We start from the raw sequence: 22,219 nt of genomic DNA, 5'->3' as shown, positions 1-22,219 counted from the left end.
ATGCAGGGGGAACGACATAAAACACTGCAAGTGGGGGAAAAAATCTGGGTTCTCATTGAGAGAGGTTGAGAGAGAGGGAGAGGGAGGGAGCGATGGAGTGAACAATGAATAGAGAGGGGGGAAAGCGACATGCAATGGATTTGTAGGCAAAACCAGTTTCCAGCAAAGGCTGCAGAATGGCATCAACCCTGATTCAATAACAATCAGGAACAACGTGCAACATGCAAACTGATATGGGAGGAGTGGAGAAAAGAGTGTTGACTGAGATGTTCTCATGGGGGACTCGACTTGGGAGATAGATACACTGTTAAAACATCAAGAAAGAGTATATGTCTGCCATTGAAGGAGAGGAGTGGGGGCAGAAGCGAGAGAGGGAGAGGGAGGGGGCGGCTTTCGTTTTTCTGTGTCACTGAAAGGGAGTGGGGGAGGGGAGGCAGCGAGATAATGCCAGCAAGGGAGCAAACACTGGAGAGCCAGAGACCATACTCACTGACTCACATATGTACCGTGTGTGTGTGTGTGTGTGTGTGTGTGTGTGTGTGTGTGTGTGTGTGTGTGGAAAAGTGGGGAAAGAGACAGAAAATGACATTATGTATGCAAGAGTTACTGTGAGAGCGTTTAGCCAGCCTCCATGTCTCTCTGTATGTTAGACCATCACAGCATAGCAACAGAACCACATCCAGGTCATCCGTCACACCGCTGATGAAATATCACCACTCGCGGGATTTAAAATAACCAATTCAATATTTAATGCCCTTGACAATCTACTGGTCATAATTCATTGTAAAAGCATACAAGTTCATCCTTCTTGTGGCAATCCATACAATATTCATATAAAACAGCTGATATAAATCATGGAATTATGAACTGTGGAATACAGCTTCTTATATTAAATTATGGCTGTTAAGAAAATATATAATCTATTCCCCTTATAAATCATGAATGACTACTACACAAACCTTTGAAACCAATACATAGGTCCTCTCTGTATAATACAATACAATATCATCGTACCATATATCTCATGATTATCTTGAACAGTGCACCTTAATGCTCAATCAAATGTCCCCAGAAAAGGTAAAGATATGAAGTTTCGTAAACGAGGCAACATGGCCAGTACAAATCTAGCTCAAATGTATTGCACCCAGGCAGTCATACATGTACTGTATGCATGTATATGCATGTGAAACTGCACAATGACAGATTAACACCCATCCATCACCGAAGAGTTACTGTACACAAGATCTCATAAAAGCCATCTTTCTTGAAAGTACCCATGGCACACAGGTGTAAGGTGTTTACCGGCAAGCGGCCAAAATTTAAACCCTTACCCAGCTTCAAGTCCCCCACCCCCCCAAAAGGCCTGTCTCCCTCCTTGCTGTCTACCTTGGCCAGTGTGAGGTGGTAACGTGGGTTGAAGGAGTTCCTGTGGAGCCAGCCCTCCTTCCTGTAGGCCTCTTGCAGGCCACTGTTGAGCTGCTGCAGGTGGAGCTGCGGCTGTGGACTCACATACAGCACCCTCCCGCTGAAGTGTTTGAGCTTCAGGGGGAAGGTGACGGCCACCGGGGGGTTGCGATTCCAACGGGCGAAGCGTCGCAGGATCTCCCCGGCGGCGGCCACGTCGGCCAGGCCGGCCAGCTTCAGGAGGCACAGGGTGACGTGGAGGCTGGACGAGGTCACCATGTGAGGGGCAGAGGAGGGGAGGAGGGAGGTGAGCTCCTCCTGCAGCTGCTGGAAACAGCAGAGGATGGCGGGAGTGTTGGCCCGGAAGGTGACGAAGTGGGTGGGTTTTTGTTTCGGGGGCCGACCGCCAGGCTTCTCTTCTCTCTGCTCCTGAGGCGCTGAGGGGCACTGGGCAATGCCAAGTGCTACAAGATGACTCTGTGGATAATAGAGCTGCATTCAAGAGCTTCACTATGCTGAACTTGAACAGTAATAGCTGAACAAGGATATTAGGAAACAAGAGCAAATTTGTAATAGCTGCGACCACGCAGACAAGAATTTGCACACCCTTTTGCGGCCATTGTTTTCACCCTAGGAGGCTGAAATTTGGAATGGAGGTGAAGTGTAATTATGGTGCTTTGTTTTCACTTTGAACAATTGCGTAATTCGTTCCGTTCTGTGCCCGAGTACGATTGCGCCCCCTCCCCTCCCCCATCTTTCACATTATAAAATGCTCAGGAATGCAACGGAACACTTGCAGAATACACTTGCGTCATCAACTACGCCTGGAGTGTATCCTCCTCACCCGTGTGTTGTCTACGTGGTTCGGTACAGTTGGCGTTCACATTCACAAGTGTTCCATCCCCGGGCACGCCCAGACCACCTTTTCAAGTGGACCCTGTCACGGTTCAAACTCATCAAACGAACCGAACCTGGGGTCAGTTTGGGGTCAAGTGTGCTCGGTTCCACTCCCGGGTCGCCAGTGTGAAACCACCCTTAAGTGTGTGTGTGTGTGTGGGGGGGGGGGGGGGGGGGGGGGGGGGGTGCTTGTGTTTTTGCCAATTGGCTAAAAGGAGGCCGCCTGCAGACTGGGAACACCCCACAAGACCTGCCATTTTGGAGATGCTCTGACTTAGTCATCTAACCCAGTGGTTCTCAAACTCTTTCACATCAAGGACCCCTAAACTGACACAAATTAGACCACGGACCCCCATTTGATAAGATTTTGTCCCAGGGTCGCCCATCTGATAAGATTTTAGCTTTTCTGACAACCCTCCCGCTCTCCTGGCCCTGTCTTGTGTCGGGGTCGTTAGGCTGATTGGGTGTTTCAAGTGCATATTACTGGGCTCAAACCACACCACCAGTAAAAGCCCAGGGTGTGGGGATTGCCCATGTGAATGACACAAAGCTTCTTGGTATCATCATAGATAATAAACTATAATGGACAAAACATATAAATATAACTGCTAAAATGGGAAGTGGGATCTCCGCTATCAGAAGATGTGCATCTTTTTTTTTTTACATCAAAAGCCACTAAACAAGTTACTCAGGCCCTAATACTGTCAAATCTGGAATATTTTCCAGAAGTGTGGTCTAATGCTACAGTAGATATGATCATAAAATGACAAATGATACAAAATAGAGCAGCACGCATAGTACTCCAGTAATTATAGAACAAATGCTGCTACAATGCATAAGAGTCTCAATTGGTTGTAAAATACAGATTGCTGTGTTCATTACTTGTATGTAATAGAAATGTCTCTGTTACAAAGACACCGCTCATTTTGTATCAGAACTTATACTTCAGTAAGGATAAACATAATTATATCACTAAACATGCCACTGTAGGTAATTTTACTCTACCGAAATTATTAATTAAATTAAGGACCGATACTATCAAATGAACAGTCATATACAGAGCTACATGTATGTATGTATGTATGAAATTCACTCCCTGAACAATTTAAATTATTACTAAAACAAAATGTGTTGGAGTCCTAAAACCCGGAAATGTAGTAGCATGGGTTCTTTCGTCTCGAAGTCGATCGGTTTTTTGAACGGGTTTTTGGTTAGATGCCTGAAATAAGGTATGTGGTTAACAGAAGTGTATGATACTTTTATCTTTGTGTTCAGGAAAATAATCTTCACAAATGAACACCACTTTGATCACGCTTCAAAATCATAAAAGTGGTGTTCATTTGTGAAGATTATTTTGCTGAACACAAAGATCTAAGTATGATCAACTTTTGTGTAATTGTGTCCGCCAAAGGGTAGGGAAATTTTTCTGGATCAACCAACCGACCGACAGAGGGAGCTATAGAGCTCCTGGAGTGATTTGAAGGTGATTTCAGGGCTGCACCCACCTCAGCTTCCTCGTTGCCTTCCCAACTTTCCTTCCATTCATCCAAAGCCTCTTCCTGACGCTCCGCTTCCCCTGTCTCTCCCTCTCCTTGGGATAAGGAGATTTGGTCTGTTGACGTACAAGGTCTAAAATCAGAAGAGGAGAGTGAAATTAGTCAAGGCAGCCTTCTCTACATGGACATTCTAAATGTCAAAGGTCATGTCTTAAGTTAGCAATTCCTATCAAACTGAGCACAGAAACAGAATACGCAGATATTAATAAAAACGTTAAGATTGTTTTTTTTAAATGATCAGACCCATTTGCATCTTACTCCTGGACTGGCTTAGATCCTCCTCGTGTTTCCTGGTCTGCCTGAGGATTGCTTCCGGAACATTTCAGAGTCGGTTGTGTTGACTCAGGAACGTGAATATTCATCTCATTGTCCCTCTCTTCCTCCAGATGTGCGCTCTCAGTATGGGAATACTCTGTTTCACTCTCTACCTGTCCACTGACAGCAGGTAGCTGGTCTTCTGTCGTTTGCAAGGGGTCTTGTTTTAAAGTTAGTGTCTCTTGTTGCTCTGCGTCTCCTGTGCTTTCTTCTGTAAGAACATGCGCAAATGTCAGGCCACATCCTGTAGTGTGTAAAGGGTTTTGTTCTAAACTTGTTTGCAGGGTCCAAAATTAACACCCTCCAAATGCCGAATGCATGGTACATTTTGGGGTTGGGGAAACATAACATAATGGTCAATGGCCAGTTGGCTGTGTTTGTGTACCAACACAAACTATTGAACTGTTGAAATATTGCATCGCTGTTTTATGGCTGTTATTTTTGGCTGGTAAATTTTCTCCTTTAACCTGCCATTGGTCAAAAAGTAAATTTTGGACCCTGCTTGCAAGTGTGTGTGTGTGTGTGTGTGTGTGTGTGTGTGTGTGTGTGTGTGTGTGTGTGTGTGTGTGTGTGTGTGTGTGTGTGTATAAGGTGAGGTGGCAGGAATAACAGCTCTCTCACCCTCTACTTTCGTTTGGCCTCCAAAGGGGGGAGCCAGAGATTGGCCAGTAGAGCCAAACACCCTGTCCATCCTGGTGTTGCGGTCCCAGACGCGGTGCCCTCTGTAGATGAAGTACTGGATCCTGTGTCTGGGCAGGGCCAGCTCCGTAGTGTAGTCACAGTCGCATGGGTTAGCGTCCCAGTTGAACTCAGAGAAGGGGCGCTCCAGCACCCCGAGGAAGCGGTCCACGTACCCCACTACGAATTCTGATGCCTCCACTGACGGATCCCACAGGACCCTAGAGATGACGTCGTCCGCTGTGCGCATTCGAGGCTTTTTGTTCAACTCTGGGGGGCGAGAGAAAGATATATAGAGAGGGATAGAAAGAGATCAAGAAAGAGAGACAGGAGTGAGAGAAACAAGCGTTTTCACTAGCCTCTTAGGAGTATGTTATCAGATGGCTTAGGAAAAATACTGAATGTACCTTTTCCCTCAATGTCTTTTTGTTTTGTTGCTTTGTTCACTTTGCCTTTCTTCTTCTTGTGTTTTTCCACCATTTCGTCATCCTTCCTGTCATCTTGGTCGCCTGGGTCATCTAATGATGGGTTGCTAAGACAGGAGATACAAAGGAGATGAAACGGGGCAGAATACAGAGGGGAGACATGAGACAAGTAAAAAGATGTTTCCAATTCCATTTGAACCATTCATCTCTAGGTGGGCTATCTGATCTGTTTCTTCTTTGCAGCGCTGCATGATTAGCTAGACTATGAATCTCAGTCTTCTCTGCTATGTGAGCATCAGTTAAATATAGACATTAATTAATACACAGGACAAGATGTTACTATCCCTTGTGCCAAAATCCGAGGAAAAACACATTTAGAAGCCCAATCCAGAATAAAACAAGCTAACAGGCTAACAAACAAGACACAAATCACCAGTTACCTACCCTAGCCAACAGCAGTATGAAGCATGTCATTGGGGTTTTCAAGTGGGCACCTTCCTTCACTGATGTTTCGTTAAGTTAGGCCCACGACACCTCAAGAAGGCTTAACGGTGTAATCCAGCGTCCTGGAAACACCCCCCTCCATGCTACCGCAGCACAACTGCATATTACCTCACTATCTAAGCCTAGCTATCCAGGTCGGTTCGGTATGACATTCTTAACTACACCACCACTGTCAATGATTCAGCCCTGTTGATGCGGACCGTCAAACCGACAAATATTCTTCGTTGTGTAAGAAAGACTGAAGATTTCTCTGTCACCAGGTGGAGCCTTGCAACCAGGGGAGGGACTTAACAATCTGACTGCCATCTGCTTGATGCTGGCAGCTGTGCTACGTGTAATGTTACATGTTTAGAATTTAATTAAGTCATCAAATGTCTCCCGCTATCCCGCTGGTGAGGTTGCTGATCAGACTGAGGGGAGCAGACCTGTGTGACAGACGACATCTGGGGCCAAAACGACACTTTCCCATCAGGAAGAACGGGCACACACCGGCTCCCTCTTCCTCTGTCAGTGAGAGAGGGACACCGGCTCCCTCTTCCTCCTGTTCTGCTGACTCTGTCAGTGAGAGAGGGACAGCAAGAATTGAGAGGGACAGAGGGACAGTTAAGTTACCTTTAACGTATGTTAAAGATCCAATCACTATGGATTCTACAGTACATCTAAAGTACTTCAACAAAATAACAGCCATGGTAAAAATAACTGTAAAACCATCGACTTACAAATGTTTAAATTTTTTAACCATTATTTAACCAGGAAGCCAACTTGAGATTGAGAATCTCTTTTGCGGGGGAGACCTGGCCAAGATAGCAGTAAATAAGGAGTAGTATTATAAGCAAGTAAACATGATAAAAAACAATAAAACAGTGATTATTTTTAAAACACAAAATATCTGAGCCAGCAGAGAGACAGTCACAAAGATAAGGGAGAGTGAGCAAACAGCAGAGACAGAGTCCAATTGACTTTGACACCATATCTCTCACGAAGGCCTTCAACTCACTCATTTGGATGAGAGCCTTCATTTTTAGATCATTTTCAACCTGTTCCAAGTAGTAGAGGGCAGGCCAAAACCATGAAGGATTTCTTGCCCATCTCATTGTAGGGCAACATGGTCACTCTACACGTGCCAACATGTTGATTAAGTTCATATATCAAATTTGACCTGAGCCTAAAAACACATTATTTTTAGATTATGCCTACACTGTAATTCTGCTTTATTCTGGGGCCTGGTGCTAGCTACACAGTGCAGGAGTCACACAGAATACAATCATTCCATAAGATCATGATGGCCTCCAAATGGACTGACCCCATCCAGACTGAGCTGAGGACCATGAGATACATGGAGAGTGGAGCTGCTGAACCTGGAAGCCAGACAGGCAGAATCACTGAAGAGAAGACAGGAGAAACCGGTATAAAGAAAGCACTATAAAGACTAAGATGTCCCACTAGTCTACAGGTAGGTTTTCACTAACATTGGCAAGGCCCTAGATTCTACTTAGCCTACAAATAGCCTATTGAGCTAGCTTGCTGGGCAAATAACAAAATATGCTCTCCCTGTTATTTATTTTTCCTTTTCCAAGAGAGCAAGAGGTGTATACTATATCAGGCACTGTGCCAGTGATGTATCTACTCCTGGAAATATCAGTGTTTACATCAAGAAGGTCAAGAGGATAATGCTCAATCATACTCACAGTCCAAATTGTAGATAGGCGGTATAAATGCTTTTACCAGATCTAGAGGTGGGGGGTGTGAAAAAACCTTTAGCGGATTCCTTATGAGGCCGAAGCCTCATGCTACACTACAAAATCATAAATATTATTATGAATCCTAAATAAGGAGGGGATTGGTAGAGTAACTAACAGCAGGGGGGAATTGGCCAAGTACAATCCACGAGAAAATTTGAGAAAATCAGCAAGAAGCAAAAATTACCGTAGTCTTGAAGTCAGATATATTTAATTTGTCCTTTATCCCCATTCATCCTCTGCATTTGACCCATCCTCTACTAGGAACCTTCCTAGAACTAGGAGCAGTGGGCAGCCGCAGTGCAGCGGCCAGGGACCAACTCCAGTTCTTTTGCCAGTGCCTTGGTCAGGAGCACTGACAGGAGTATTAACCCTAACATACCGGTACATGTCTTTCATGGTGGGAGGAAACCGGAGCACCCAAAGAAAAGCCACACGAACACGGGGAGAACATGCAAACTCCACACAGAAAGGACCTGGGACAGACCGGGGTTCGAACCTGGGACCTTCTTATTGTGAGGCAACAGTGAATAATAATAATAATACATTGTATTTGTATTGCACTTTTCATTTTGGACAAAATCCCAAAGTGCTACAGAGTAAAAAAAAAAAAAATTATTAAAAGAATAAAAATGAAAGGAGAATAAAAAAGAAATAAAAATATTAAAAGAACATTAAAAATCACATAAAAAATCACATAAAAAGCCTAAAAACTAAGGAAAGCAGAAAACTAGGAGAAGGCTTTATTAAAAAGGAAAGTTTTCAGTCCCTTTTTAAAAGCATCCACCGTCTGCGAGCGGCGGAGCAGAAGGCCCGATCTCCCATAGTGCAGAGCTTGGTTCTGGGGGGATGGAGGAGGTGGTTGTTATTTGAGCGGAGGTTGCAGGAGGAGGATTGTGTTATGAGGAGTTCCTTGAGGTATAGGGGGGCATGTCCGTGGATGCATCGATGTGTCAGCAGTGCGATTTTGTATTCGATTCTGGAGGAAACAGGGAGCCAGTGAAGAGGGTGAAGGATGGGGGTTATGTGGTCGTACTTTCGCACTCTCATCAGGAACAGTGCTAACCACTGAGCCACCGTGCCATCCCATAGCATGTACAGGGAGCCAATAATGAAATAAGAACAGGGGTAATATGATCAACTTTTCTAGTCTTGGTTAATATCATAGCAGCAGTATTTTTACAAGTTGTAATTTGATTCTAGATGATTTAGGTAAGCCAGAGAAAAGGGTGTCACAATAGCCAAGCCTAGATGAGACAAATGCATGAACAAGTGTTTCAGCATCAGTCATGGAAAGAATGGGACGCATCTTGGCAATGTTTCATAAATGGAAAATATGCAGTCTTTGTAATGTTGTTGATGTTTACCAAAAGAGAGATTTGGATCAAATAGGACACCGAGATATGTATAACAATAGGGCTTTGTGAAATTGTGGAACCAGTTCAGAGTGAGATCACTGGATTTGTTTCTAATCTGTTTTGGATGAGGAATGTGCATTTCGGTTTTCTCAGAATTTAAAAGGAGTTAGGGAGAGGACGTCCATTGTTTGATTTCTAATGGGCATTCTTCCAGATTCACCAGCTGATGACAGGTTTAATGGAGATGTCAGGCTGAGCATCTAACAGGTGGTGATGACTCACTGACCTCATTCAAATGTCAGCCAAGCAGTTACTATGCAGTTGCCTGTATACTCAATCACATACCGGCACACTGGGCACACGGTGCAGCACTATTTCCAGATAGGAGAACTGAATGTGACGAATGTGACCCATGGTCCTAATCCTTTAATAATCAACTGTGAAATCATACTTAATACTTCCCTACCAAGATGTCACTGACTGGCACTGGCAGTCCAGAGCAGACGCAGGTACAAGGCTACATGAGGCTCAGATGACCACAGCGGCCTTTCAACTGGTGCCAGGGACATGAGATCTCAGTATGAGAGGGTAGAAATAATTGGGGATAGATATTTACGCAGCCTAGCCCTTACATAGTTCAAGTCTACATGTCTTTAATCCATTTACTTCTTGGAAATTGTATCTGGCTTTAACCCAAATTAAACTAGAGGGAGTAGATAGACAGTTACAGACAGGAATCTACTGTACACATAGTCCTCTTGACTCACTTCCTGGCTAATACTGGTTTCCTGAAACATTTCCAGCGGGAGCCGCTTGTCATGTGAAAACGATGGCTTGTGGCCACCGCTCACTCATGCATTTCCCCCTTCAATACTAGGGGTGATGACATGACAGACAGGAGATTCTGAACCACAGGACTCCATTTCTGATCTTCAGAACCTCTTCCCAGAACACAAATTAGTCACGGTAGCAAAGAAACCTGCCACAGACTTAGGAATGTTATTACGGAGTCTGAGATCATTCCTGAGAAAATGCTGACCCATTCCACTGATCTCTACTTTTTCTTGTTTTACCCTCCTTAAAAGGGCCAGGTGGGTGGAGTTTGTCAATGTATTGATATATGGACGGTTTTCACAGAATTGACAGTCTTTTCCTAGCAGTCCTGTCCTATTGTACTAGCAAACACTGAAACAGGAAGTGAGCTGGGTTTACTTTAGAATGTTTATGTTGTTGAATTGAAACAGTCTATAGCACCAGGCCGAATTAATATAAAAACAGACGTTGTCTGAAAGCTACCAGAGATATCTGTTATGTGAATGATAAATAGAACTGTGCGAAAAGGCAAACCCCACCCACCTGGCACTTCAGCTTCACTAAAACAAACATTTTTGGACAGTCTGATCTCAACATACTGAAATACTGTAGGCTATGTCACATTCTCTACACAGTACACACTACAGTATGTGCCTCAGTCATTATATGGGCTCACTCTGTCTCATTAGAAGCCAATAGCCTTTGACGATGCATTTCACACAGACAACAGGTTAGTGTAAAACTGTGGAGGGGTTTTACCCGAGGTGTCTTTGCCATTGTTATCCCCAGATGGGACCTCTGTCCCTGGACTGGGTGTGTCTGTGAGACCGCTGGACCTCAGGTTCCCCTCTTTCTGGTCTTCTGGTGAACCTAAAGGCACTGGTGCTGACCCATCTGAAGTCATGGTCAGTCTGTGGGTCAACAGATGATGTCACTTCAACAGTCTTATGTCACTGCGGTATCTGTGGCTATATACCTTCACCTTTGTTTGATTGATCTGAAAGAATGAGACAAAACTTGAAACTCACAATCTGCACGCTCTGTTGCGGAAGTGGTGACTAGCGCAGCAAAACAAACAAATGCCTAAAATAAAAGGCTCAAAATCCAACGACTCGCAGCTAACTTTATTAATATATCAAGCTCATACACATAAACATCTACGTAAATATATTAAGCAAGCAAAAGCGTTTTAATAGTACCGCTACCATAACAACTTCGCGAAAACCAAACGGACAAATCTGACTTACCGTACTCGCACTTTGACCTGGGTTCCTCGGAGGGAATGATGGGTAATGTAGTGTTCTTTTTTCACCGGCGAAACAGTAAATGGGAAAATAATAGCACACGTGATATAAAAAGAAAAGAAAAAGAAAAAGGAGTTATCAGTGATTATAAGACTGCTTTCTCGATTAAAAAACCAAGCAAAGCAGTAAAATGAAGAAAAGTAGCGTTACATTAAACGCTTTGCGTCATTTGTGCTCGAGCGCGTGACTGTGCGTCACATGATCTGTTGTTGAGCCAGAGCAGCTGAGAATACACAAGAGAAGTGTACAATACGACAAAACCTAAATGCTGAAACTCCAAGAATCAAACATGGGGGGGTTGAAAAACGATCAGAATTAAGATATGTAGAATTTGTTTCTCGTCCTTGTTCAAATGTACCGTTATTTACATAATGGCTTTTGGACACTGCGACCAATGAATGTCCTTTGGTGAAGTATTGAGCAGCAGTTATTTGGTGAATTGGCTCTGCGCTGAAGGTAAGGGTAATGTTATTTGATAAACTGTAATGAGGTCGTGACTCGTGTCTTAGCATTAGTTCAACAACCTAGTGATGTCATAGAGTTATTGACTAGAAGAAACATGCTGAAAAGATGTTATGGACTAGGCTACTTGTTATGTTCACATCTATCTAACTCACCCACACAGCACTATAAACATCTCTGAACGTCTCTCTCTCCCTCTCAAGATGAATGCTCTGGTTGCTCTCTGTCACTTCTGTGAGCTCCATGGTCCTCGAACATTGTTCTGCACAGAGGCGCTGCACCCTCCGTCCCCCTCGCCTCCCCAGGCAGGCGCCCCGGTGCCAGGGGACAGGGACCGAGATGGGGATCGGGAGGGTGAGGGGCTGACCATGAGGGCCAACAGCTCGGCCACACAGAGAGGAGAAATGTGTGAGGTGAGTGGACAGACGGGACAGCAAGCACAGGGTGTGGAAGCTACAACTTATTGAGTCCACTATCGTGTCATTTATCCCTTTTCTTCACCCTGTAGGGTTGTCGGTCTCTACCTGCATCTCACCCAGGCTTTGTGAGCATTGATGATGAGACAGGTATCCGCTTCCTGAGCCACCAGCATCCCCGACAGTCACAGCTTTTCAGTGTGGTGCGCCAGGCCTGCGTACGCAGCCTCAGCTGTGAGGTAAACAGCGACGTATGTTTGTGTGTGTACTGTATGCCACACCTCTTCTTGGCAACTTCATCTGGATCAGGCACCAAATTAACATACCCCATTTGTATCCCTCTTTCTTTTCGTGTGCCCCCTCCTATTCTCTCTCTCTTTTTCCTCAGGTGTGTCCCGGTCGTGAGGGTCCCATCTTCTTTGGAGATGAACAACACGGTTTTGTGTTCTCGCACACCTTCTTTATCAAAGACAGCCTGGCCAGGGGCTTCCAGCGTTGGTACAGTGTTGTCATGGTTGCCATGGACAGGATCTACCTCATCAACTCCTGGCCGTTCCTGCTGCGCCACCTTAGACTTACTATACAGAGCCTGCAAAGCACCGCCCTCAAGGTAGGGACATACACATGCAGGACACATTGAATTCATTTGATTATAGTGCCATACATCATACTGCTGCTCAGCCCACAAGAAAAAGAAAAGCAGCACAAAGTTACAGGCACTACAAACAAACATCACATTAAATAACAGGACGTTTATAGAGAAATAAATGGTGCAAAGCACACACTGTTCTGTGCAATTCTTCGACCGCGGTGTACCACACGTGCATGACCCAGGTAGTACAACGAAACCATCCCCCCACCCGCTGAATAAAAAACAACTAGAGGAAACACTGTACTGTATCGTCCAGTTTCAATAGCGAAAGGTAATGTGCCTGACCTTAACTGCACATAATGATCTTTTTACCTTTCGTTAGATCATGGGTAAATTGGGTTCAGGTGCAAACTGGTGCTTAATGAGACTGTATGTCTTAAGTTTGCAGTAGGCTTTGTCCAAACATCTTCAGCCCAACTATCCTCATATTTTAAAAACAATTCACAAATAAAAGCCCTCATTCATATTTCTCAGAATGATTAAAGCCTATTCAATTCATTACCATGATGCATTTCCTATGAATATTGTAATTTACCATATACCTTGCTGATTGGCTGTGGCCGTCATTTGATTATAATCACCTGTCGCTATCAAGGCTGTGTGGTGATGGAACAGAATACTATGAATAGGCACTCATTTGTTAGTGTTAGGGAACTTAATTGCAGCTTAATTACAACTACCGGTACTCAAAATGCTGCAGCTGACTCTTACTTGGAGCCAAGAAAAGAAAAGGCATTACTCCTATATTATCCTCTTTGCATTGGCTACCTGTGTGAGCTTTAGGATTGATTTCAAGGCTCATATGGATCTGGCTCGGACTTACGTCTCTGATCTTTTAACCCCCTATGAGCCAGTGTGCAGCCTAACATCCTAGCTTCAGACCAGGCCGTCTTTGTTATTACAGTCTAGGCTGAAAACAGAGTGATCAGGCCTCCAAGGCTCTGGGAGAGCTTACCTGAGGAGTTCAGGCTAGCCTCTTCATCAGCCTCTATGATGTCACTTCTTAAAACTTTGGAGTTTTTATAAAGTTTCGTTTATATATATATATATATATATATATATATATATATATATATATATATATATATATATATATATATATATATATATATATATATATATATATATATATATAATATATATATGTTGAGGTCAAGATTAGCCTGTTTAGAGCCTATTGTACTCCCCTTTATACTGCCCCCCTGTGGGTCAAGTTTAAGCAGGCTAGCATTCAAAAGCTTCAGGTTGCTACAATAGCCGCTTTCACACCGGCCATGAAAGCAGTAAAATACATGGAAAATGTGATCCACGCCTCCGATGTGAAAGCGGGTTGGTGGATAATTGTGTATGCCTTTCGTTCTGCCAGTGGACCTAGTCACAGCGCCGGATTACCCTCCAACCCGCCTCCACCTGAAAGCGTAGGAGCGGCGACACGGAACGGTGCGAATGGTCAACTCATTCATAAAAAAAATACCGGGGAAACCACCTCATGCAGGAAGAAAGGCATAAGTGAAAGTAAAAAAAAGTAGCCTATACAATCATGACTGCAGGGCCGCCAGGAAGAATGCCCCGTGCATACACTAGCTAGCCAGTTGTGCGTTCCCTTACAAAAACTACTAACGTTATATAATAGTAGTCATGTGCATTTATAGCCTATGCTATTCCCCCGACGAACGTTATGCAGACTGCAGCTGTTTGATATGCGGGCGTCATCTTTCAGAACGGATGCTAATTAGGCTACTTCATGGGAATAATTTGCTTTACAAAAAACTGGAACCAAAAGATAAGAATTAGCCTTGTACCTAATACATGATGGTGCCTCTGTGATCCATAAAGTCGATCAGATGAATATTGAAAGCCTTGCTTGTTACCATGCTGCATGTGGACAACACTTTCGTGTTTTTTCACTTTGATCCTTAACGACCACAGCTGCACGTTGGCTGCCGTACATCGGCGATGGTTGTTGAATGAATTTGTTCATCATACAGTAGCCTAGGCTACACTAACCTATGAAAATATTAATTTGGGCTACTAGAGGAGCTGGGTGGAAATGCCTCCGCTCGCCTTTCAATCTGGGAGGGGTGGGTGTCACCTGAAAGCACACCCCAGGACGGGAATGTGGCGGTGCTGCAATATTGCGCGATCTGTGTGTGAAAGCGGCTAATGACTGCATGAGGATTCTGCTCGGAAAGCCAAGGTGTTGCAGTGCTAGTGAAATGTTTTGTGGTGCAGGAGTCTACACCTTTCAGGCCCTGCTGCGGAATCTGACATACAAGTTTATCTGTCGTCTTAATGTGTCTCAGAACTTGATTATCATGCTGCTGTCTCAACCTGGTCTGAGTGCTATTAAGTACCAGTCCAGCATTTGGGCACATTGGTACAACTCTTTAATGTAATGTATTGGGGTATGTATATGTTATGATTTTATGTATTGTCTGTTTTTATACTGGACCTTGTGTCTGTTGTTTTATCTCCACCTTTTTCATTGAATTCCTTTGCTGTCATTTTATTTGTGAAGCAGCTTTGTAAACAGCCAAGTGCTATAAAAAATAAAGACTATTACGGTATGTCCCAGGCTCATTTGTCCTGACCCTGTAATCTTCCACAGGTGTTTGACAGCGAGCAAGGAGTGTGTCCCCAGCGAGCGGTGAGGATGAACAGTGTTTTCTCACCTGCAGTCTTCCCCCACCAGAGGAGCGGCAACGCGGCCCGCTCCCTCACCTCCCTCACGCAGCACCCCAACCTCTGGGCCAGCCTGCACTCCTCCTTCAGCTGGTGAGTTGTCCAGACTGCCACAGGCTGCTATACACTCACTTTCACTACTGCGTCCAATCTCATCTTGTCCCCCATGACTGAGATTTAATCACAAACTTTGACATCCTGTACGTTTTCCCCTCCCGTCATGTCCAGGCTGCTGAAGGCCTGTGGGAGTCGACTGACAGAGAAGTTGCTGGAAGGAGCGCCGACCGAGGACACACTGGTGCTCATAGAGAGACAGACAGGTAGACATTCAAATGACGGACATGTCTTTCTTCATCACGTGGCATGACTTTTTGTTTTCCTTACTTGACTGTAGTCCATGGCACATTCACTGTACTCGCCTAACCATCTGTTCATCCCTGTAAATGGATAAAAGTTGGAGACCTAGAATTGTCCAAAAACGTTGATATTATCAGAAAGAATATCAGTTGGTTTGGGCAAAGGTTCAGTGTCTATTGCTTTCCAGGCAAAGGTTTGGCCCCCTGAAGACCATGATATAAACGTCATGTGCTTGCACAATGTACTGGAGTTGAAGCAGCAGTCTGCTGTGCGGAGGAGGGGCTATGGGGAAAGAAGGGTGTAATTCCATTGTGCTCATATACAACATGGTACTTCTTAGCTTTCTGGGAAGTGTTTGCATCCGTTTTAGTCAAGTGTTTTCTGTTAGTTGAACGGCTCTTAGGTTTTGGAACTTAGACCTTGTTTGTTCTGTTTTATTAGTCCTGGGCTGTGTGTGTGTGTGTGCGTGCATGTTTGTGTGGTTGCGTGTGTGCGTGTTCGTGCGTGTTTGTAAACTAGCTGAATGCAAATTGTTTCATGTTATAGATTACCCATTACCCAAAGTGAAATGAAACATTACAGAGATTATAATGATTGTTCATTCTTACCTAGCTGTAATGAAATGAGATCCAAATGTATTGGCAACCACTTTGTGCTGTATAATATGAATACTAACAGGTATACAGTACTGTGCAAAAGTCTTAGGCACCCTAGATTTTTTTGTTTTACATTTTGTCTTGTGTTGGTGTCAGTAGACGGCTCTTAATAGTACAATTATTTGATATTTATGAACTTTTCCTCTTATTATTTTTTGAATATGTACTTAAGACTTTTAAACAGTACAGTACGTAAAGGTGCGATTTACGCTATGCATGTTCATAATCTCAAACAAGACGTAGTTCAGTGGCATGACCAACAGTCAGTCACTCCAGCCTGAATCCAACATCACAGGCTCAAAGTAGCACACCAATGCCTCTCTTGTGTATGTAAATGCCACAGAAGTCAAGTTACCTTTTCTACTCAGTTTTGGGTCCTGAGAAATTGTAACCGAGCTGGATCACTTAACCATTTATTGAAGGCAAAATTTTGACTTTCTATAGCACCCTATTGTATAATTAGTATTACAGTAGTAGAAGTAGAAGTATTCATCGTAGTGCTAGTAGTTGCAGTAGTAGTAATATAAATTAGGCCTAGATAAGGGCAGATTTATGACTGATATTGGGCAGCTTATTTACACAGCATTTGTAGTGTTTTGGAAAAGAGGATGAGTGGGAGTCATGTGCACATCACATTCCTGTAGAGCCTTGTACTGATTTCCTGTGGTTAGCACTTCCTTCAAACAAGCTGTGAATCAATACTGCTGGACATGAATAGCCGTACAGTCCAACAAGGCATGAACCTTGGCCTGGACTTTAAAAATACATTTTAAATTAAATTATGCTGTGTTTCCCCAAAGAGCAAGAGGAGGAAATGAGCTGCTGGGAGGGAGCGGAAGGGGGAGGGTCCAGACCACAGCGGCACCAATCAGAGAGCGAGCTGGACAGAGACTTCCTGTGTGATGATGCAAAATTAGAGGAATTTCCAGGCCCAAAGTTTAGGTCGCTGAGGCACTTGAGACAGGTAATCTTTGGGTAATTTTTGAGATTGTGACAAATTCCACGAACATACAAGTTAAAGGTCCCAATTCGTGCAGCTGTAACCTCTTAAAAACGTGTGTCTCTGGTCCATAAAACATGATTCTGGATTAATCTGTCGAAAATATAGCAAACCCGTTTGTTGTGACGGAGTTCTCACTCCCTCTTCTGGTCGCTTTCCAAGAACGGGCTGTTTCCATAATATATTCAGAACTAACAGTTCCCATTGGCCGCTGAGGGAGAGCCCGCCCCAGGCTCCCAGCGGCCAATCAGATTAGCGTCTGTGGACCAGCACGCTAGGTTGCGAGTTATCGTTAACTAAACGGTACTACGCTAAAGAGGACATCTCAAAATGCCTAGACTTACCGAATGCACCTCTGCAGTTGCTGGATCACGTACAGTTGGCGTCGCTCCAGCTAGAAGTGTTAATTTTGTGGCTATAGACTAAATGGTGCAGGTAGCTTGTGTGAGAGAGACCCGCGCAGTATGCAGAAGGAAGCTAGTGACGTCCCGATTCCCCCAGATTCCCCTCTGGGCAAACGAAGCGTTTGGGGGTGTGGCTTGGAGGAGACTGCAGAGGGACGCTGGATAGGGACAAATCCAACTGTGGCAGTTCTGAGCGTGTGACCACTCATTACAGGGAGGGCTGACAGCAGTATATATGCATTTACAAGTAAAAACAGCTTTTGCACGGAATGGGACCTTTAAAAGATAGAGAGAGCTTAAAAATGCTCACATTGTTTCCCCAATCATTGAATAGGTTTAGGTGGACCATCACATACACATTTGTGGAAGGAATCACATTTTTATTACATTAATTTGATGTTCTGTGAGAGGTTAATTCACATTGCACACTATTTTGCTTTCACTAGTCAGCTCGCTGCTTCAAAATTCCCACTCAGTCTTTTAAAGCCACACATATGTATGAGTTGTCTTATTATAATACAGATCTGCTCCACAGATCCTCGCTGCTGCTGAGTTCCGACAGCTAGCGTGGCACGTGCTCATGGGAAATCAGGTCATATGGAGAGGCGCGGACCCCGGGCTCATCCAATCAGCTTTTACAATGCTCAAGGTACTGCTGCTGCTGCATCCCTTGTTGCTCATTAGGAGAAACAGTCTGGCGTGATGTGACCCTTTTCACAGCCGCCATTTTGTGTGTAAAAGGCAGGATAAACACAGGTGCAACCAACTCACTAATTAGGGCCCCAGCACTGGAACACCTAAATGGACTGGAAGTTGGAAAGCCTAATTAATGTTTGGTACACCTGTGTTTATCCTACCTTGTAGACACAAAATGGCCACCATGAAAAGGACCTATGGAATATCATCTAAGACGGGGGTTAATTATGGACACCTGTGAGGATCCTCATTAGCTGAGCTACATTGTAATAAATGTGTCATCAGTTGAATTCAACTGAATTAATAGGACATGCTTGTACCTGGTATAGGCATCTCAAATATATATATATATTTACATATTTTTTTATGAAGCTTATCTGATTTTCTTCCATTTTCTCCCCAATTGTTCTTGGCCAATTCCCCCTGCTGCCCCGGTCGTTGCTCCACCCCCTCTGCCAATCTGGGGAGAGCCGTAGACCAGCACATGCCTCCTCTGATACATGTGATACAAGTCGCCAGCCGCCTCTTTTCACCTGACAGCAAGGAGTTTCACCGGCAGGACGTAGCGCGTGGGAGGATCATGCTATTCCCCCTAGTTCCCCTCCCCCCAAACAGGCGCCTCGACCAACCAGAGGAGGCGCTAGTGCAGCGACCAGGACACGTACCCCACTGGCTTCCCACCCACAGACATGGCCAATTGTGTCTTTAGGAATGTCTGACCAAGCCGGAAGTACCGCTACCGGGAAGGCTTTTACCACTACACTACACAGCCATCTAACATTAACTGCTGACACTATTTCTGCTTATGCCAGTACAATATTTAGCTTTTTTAAACTTATTTACTGAGATATATTCATCTGTATGTATGCTAAGAAACCATATCTGAATCTCTGGTTGTCCTGTATATCCGATCAGTCCTTACTGCCAGTAGGCTGTGTGCAGTCCGTGCCATACAGCGCCCAGTATGAGGAGGCCTACAAATGCAACTTCTTGGGTCTCAGCCCGGATGTACCCATCCCAGCCCACGTCAGCTCCTCAGGTACAGGAGGTCCAAACTAAGTCACACACCCACAGGTCATGTATGACTGAGTTGATTTTAACTTTGGATTTGTGTGTGTGTGTGTGTGTGTGTGTGTGTGTGTGTGTGTGTGTGTGTGTGTGTGTGTGTGTGTGTGTGTGCGTGCGTGTGCGCGTGTGCACTGTAGAATTTTCAGTGTTGGTAGACGTCGGCACAGAGAGAAGCAGTCAGTTCTCAGCTGTAGATGCAGATGACATCTCAATTTATCAGTTCACCATCAGCAGTGCGAACACACAGCCCACAGATAAAGGTGAGCATGCATACTGGGATGAATAAATAGTCAGCGTCTTAAAGTCTACTCCTCCTCTGAATGTCGGAAAGCATACAGCACTTTGCCTCATTGATATACCTGAAAACAAATGAAAATAAAGTGATTCTAGAGAAGTTGATTGCTTTTGGAAGAGGCAACTGATGGTAACTGACTGAATCTCTGTCATCTTTCTCCAGGCCCCACGTTGCTCAATAAACTTGAGGTGGCTTTATCGAATGAGAACCTGTCTGTAGATGTGGTGTCTCACTGCCTGTTGTGTCTGAAGGAGGAGTGGATGAAGTGAGTAAGACTTGTATATTCATTCATCACTCAGACACCTGTTGACTGCTGGAGTTTGACACTTTTTGACACTGAATTTTGAATTTCGACACTAAGATTTCCCATTAACACATAATCATGGATACTATAATAAAACAAAAGTTACCGATATATGAAATATCTTATATTTTACAATGTACAAACTACAAACAAAACCTATAGATTTCATTCTGCATCTACTTTCCTACCCGCCGTCACTCACCATTCCTCCCCTTTTTGTCTTCTACCCCTTCCTATCTGTTCTATCCCGTCATATTCCAGTAAAGTCAAAGTGCTGTTCAAGTTCTCCAAAGTGGACGGGCGAGGGAGGGAGGACACCCAGAAAGTACTGACCCTCCTGGGCGCCACGGGGCCAGGCGAGGAGGACAACGTCCGGCTGCTCAAGTTCTGGATGACCGGGCTCAGCAAAACCTATAAGAGTCATCTGATGACGGCTGTCAGAGGAGGGGAGAGGAGCCCCAGCCAGTGACAGGGAGGCAGGGAGGAGGTAGGGGAATTGACAAGAGAGAGAAGGTTGACATTGAGGAAAGACAAGTAGGAGGAAAGAACTTTTTATCATCACTTTTGTTAATTCTGGGATTTGGGGGAGTAAAAGGGAAGAACAGGAGTGTGAATGGATGCCAGAAATGCTTTGGCTCCTTCATGATTCTCTTCTTGAGAAATCCGTGACACATTCAGTTTTGTATAATGTACGAGTGTTTTTATTGGTCTGGGAATTCTTGTAAAAGACGTTTTCACACTAAATAATCTTAAATCTAAGTTATTACAAAATGATTGGCTGGTTGTTAACTTGTGTATAGATGTTTTTAAACAAAATAAATATATTTGTATGGTTGGTCGGGTCTAGCATCCTCTTGTATTCCATAATTGGCTCCATCTTGTGGTGAACTGACAGAACAAAGAGGGAATGGAAGTGAACTGGGGGAGAGCAGCACTGCTCCTCTGTCAGCTCCCACTCACTCACTCCCACTTTTTTATGAGTGGCTGTCAGCCAAGAAATCTCAATTGGTGTAAGACAACACTTTAAGGTTTTCTGGCGTTCTTTAGTGCACAAAATAGCTGCATAACAAGGCCTTTCTCCGGTATTGCCGGACCCAGCGGGGACTTGCTTCTTAATGAGCCAGCCACACATTGCTCCACTAAAAAGCTGCCTAATTTTTGTTTTCATAGTCATTTGAGCCTGTCGCTTTGCTGAAGTTTGCAGACTTCAGTCAATAAAATTCACATACTGCTTTGTTTAAATTGGAGACCTACATTCCCCACCGCCCAGCCCCCCCCCCCCCCCCCCCCCTCCCCGCTGCATTTATGTAGGGATTGTGTAAAAACATTGTCATGTACCATATATTGGGTTTACTCTTACTGAACACGAAGTGCAATTGAATTCTGTAAATATTAAGATTGACTAGCTGTCTTATTAAAATTAATCTAATACTGAACAGTAGTTTTATTACCCAATAGAGTTTTTATTAACTTTAAAAACAAAATCTGCTGGCTCAAATCTGGGTTGTGTTATGCAAGTTCTGATACAAACTAAAAGAACAAAGATAATTTGTTACAGTTCCTTCAAATTAGTTGCATGTGTTTACTTGGCCAATATGTAAGCCCGCCCCGTATTACAAACTCTCGGATTGATATAGGAGACGGGAAGACGGCTTGATGATGGGGGGGGGTATTTATAGCCTCTGTTAAAATGCATAGTATCGGTGATGTAGCCTGGGTGAACCCAGCCTTCATCGTGACGTCACAGACTATGTAGTGTAAGTTTCTTAGGTGACTGATAGTACATGGAGGTCACGTGGAGGCTGGGTTTACCCAGGCTATCTGTGACGAGGTTTCGGTTGATGATGCCTCAGGGAGAGTTAAGAGTGCCTTGGCACTGACGAGGAGGTACTCTCTAGTTTCCATTTCCGCTCAGAGAGACAGGGCTGGAAACAGCACTGCGTCTTTTGGCCTGTTTACAAAGCACATGTGCACGAACAAGTCCTGGCTGTGTGACTGAAGGAAATAACTGTGCTAACTTCCTTCCTTTCTTCATCAAATACCTCTTCTTCCAAATCTCACAAGCTGAGGCAACACAGCCTGACATGACATGACAGGACAGGACAAACCAGAGCAGAGAAGATAGTCGTGTGCCAAGTGAGGTATCATCATCATGGACTGCATTTATATAGCGCTTTTATCCAAAGTGCTTTACAATGTGCCTACATTCACCCATTCACACACCGAAGGCGGCC

General features: G+C 44.3%; 2 protein-coding genes across 3 annotated transcripts; one reads left to right on the top strand and one right to left on the bottom strand.

Annotated features, from left to right (window-relative positions):
* Nucleotides 1-782: 782 nt before the first annotated feature.
* On the bottom strand, nucleotides 783-10,877 carry leng9 (leukocyte receptor cluster (LRC) member 9). Of its 2 annotated transcripts, XM_083644250.1 has the most exons (8): nucleotides 10,718-10,877; nucleotides 10,449-10,600; nucleotides 6,205-6,334; nucleotides 5,258-5,382; nucleotides 4,794-5,120; nucleotides 4,116-4,383; nucleotides 3,807-3,930; nucleotides 783-1,881 (listed from the first exon to the last, which is right to left on the bottom strand). In XM_083644250.1, exons 2-8 carry the CDS (start codon nucleotides 10,591-10,593, stop codon nucleotides 1,219-1,221), a joined length of 1,782 nt encoding a protein of 593 aa, XP_083500376.1. In that variant the 5' UTR covers nucleotides 10,594-10,600; nucleotides 10,718-10,877; the 3' UTR covers nucleotides 783-1,218. The 2 variants fall into 2 exon arrangements, with proteins under 2 accessions (XP_083500376.1, XP_083500377.1); XM_083644251.1 differs by lacking the exons at nucleotides 6,205-6,334; nucleotides 10,718-10,877 and having other exon boundaries at nucleotides 10,449-10,567.
* A 335-nt stretch (nucleotides 10,878-11,212) lies between these two features.
* flcn (folliculin) lies at nucleotides 11,213-21,189 on the top strand. The gene is made up of 12 exons (XM_083641675.1): nucleotides 11,213-11,449; nucleotides 11,659-11,868; nucleotides 11,964-12,110; nucleotides 12,260-12,481; nucleotides 15,132-15,298; nucleotides 15,434-15,525; nucleotides 17,019-17,182; nucleotides 18,158-18,271; nucleotides 19,234-19,357; nucleotides 19,524-19,646; nucleotides 19,844-19,946; nucleotides 20,247-21,189. Exons 2-12 carry the CDS (start codon nucleotides 11,659-11,661, stop codon nucleotides 20,452-20,454), a joined length of 1,674 nt encoding a protein of 557 aa, XP_083497801.1. The 5' UTR covers nucleotides 11,213-11,449; the 3' UTR covers nucleotides 20,455-21,189.
* The last annotated feature ends 1,030 nt before the right edge of the window (nucleotides 21,190-22,219 follow it).

Source organism: Poromitra crassiceps, assembly GCF_964638095.1.
Source record: "Poromitra crassiceps genome assembly, chromosome: 1".
NCBI classification, from domain to species: domain Eukaryota; kingdom Metazoa; phylum Chordata; class Actinopteri; order Beryciformes; family Melamphaidae; genus Poromitra; species Poromitra crassiceps.
Note: the sequence above shows the minus strand (reverse complement) of the source record. Positions and strands in the feature narration are given on the sequence as shown.

What these genes read in the sequence shown, in the direction of transcription:
- leng9 (XM_083644250.1), bottom strand. Translation starts at nt 10,593, where the DNA reads ATGACTTCAGATGGGTCAGCACCAGTGCCTTTAGGTTCACCAGAAGAC. An exon ending in GGATCTAAGCCAGTCCAGGA is followed by an intron (nt 3,931 to 4,115) that starts GTAAGATGCAAA and finishes TTCTGATTTTAG; the next exon opens with ACCTTGTACGTCAACAGACC. An exon ending in AAGGCAACGAGGAAGCTGAG is followed by an intron (nt 1,882 to 3,806) that starts GTGGGTGCAGCC and finishes TATTATCCACAG; the next exon opens with AGTCATCTTGTAGCACTTGG.
- flcn (XM_083641675.1), top strand. Translation starts at nt 11,659, where the DNA reads ATGAATGCTCTGGTTGCTCTCTGTCACTTCTGTGAGCTCCATGGTCCT. An exon ending in TGCAAAGCACCGCCCTCAAG is followed by an intron (nt 12,482 to 15,131) that starts GTAGGGACATAC and finishes AATCTTCCACAG; the next exon opens with GTGTTTGACAGCGAGCAAGG. An exon ending in CTGAAGGAGGAGTGGATGAA is followed by an intron (nt 19,947 to 20,246) that starts GTGAGTAAGACT and finishes GTCATATTCCAG; the next exon opens with TAAAGTCAAAGTGCTGTTCA.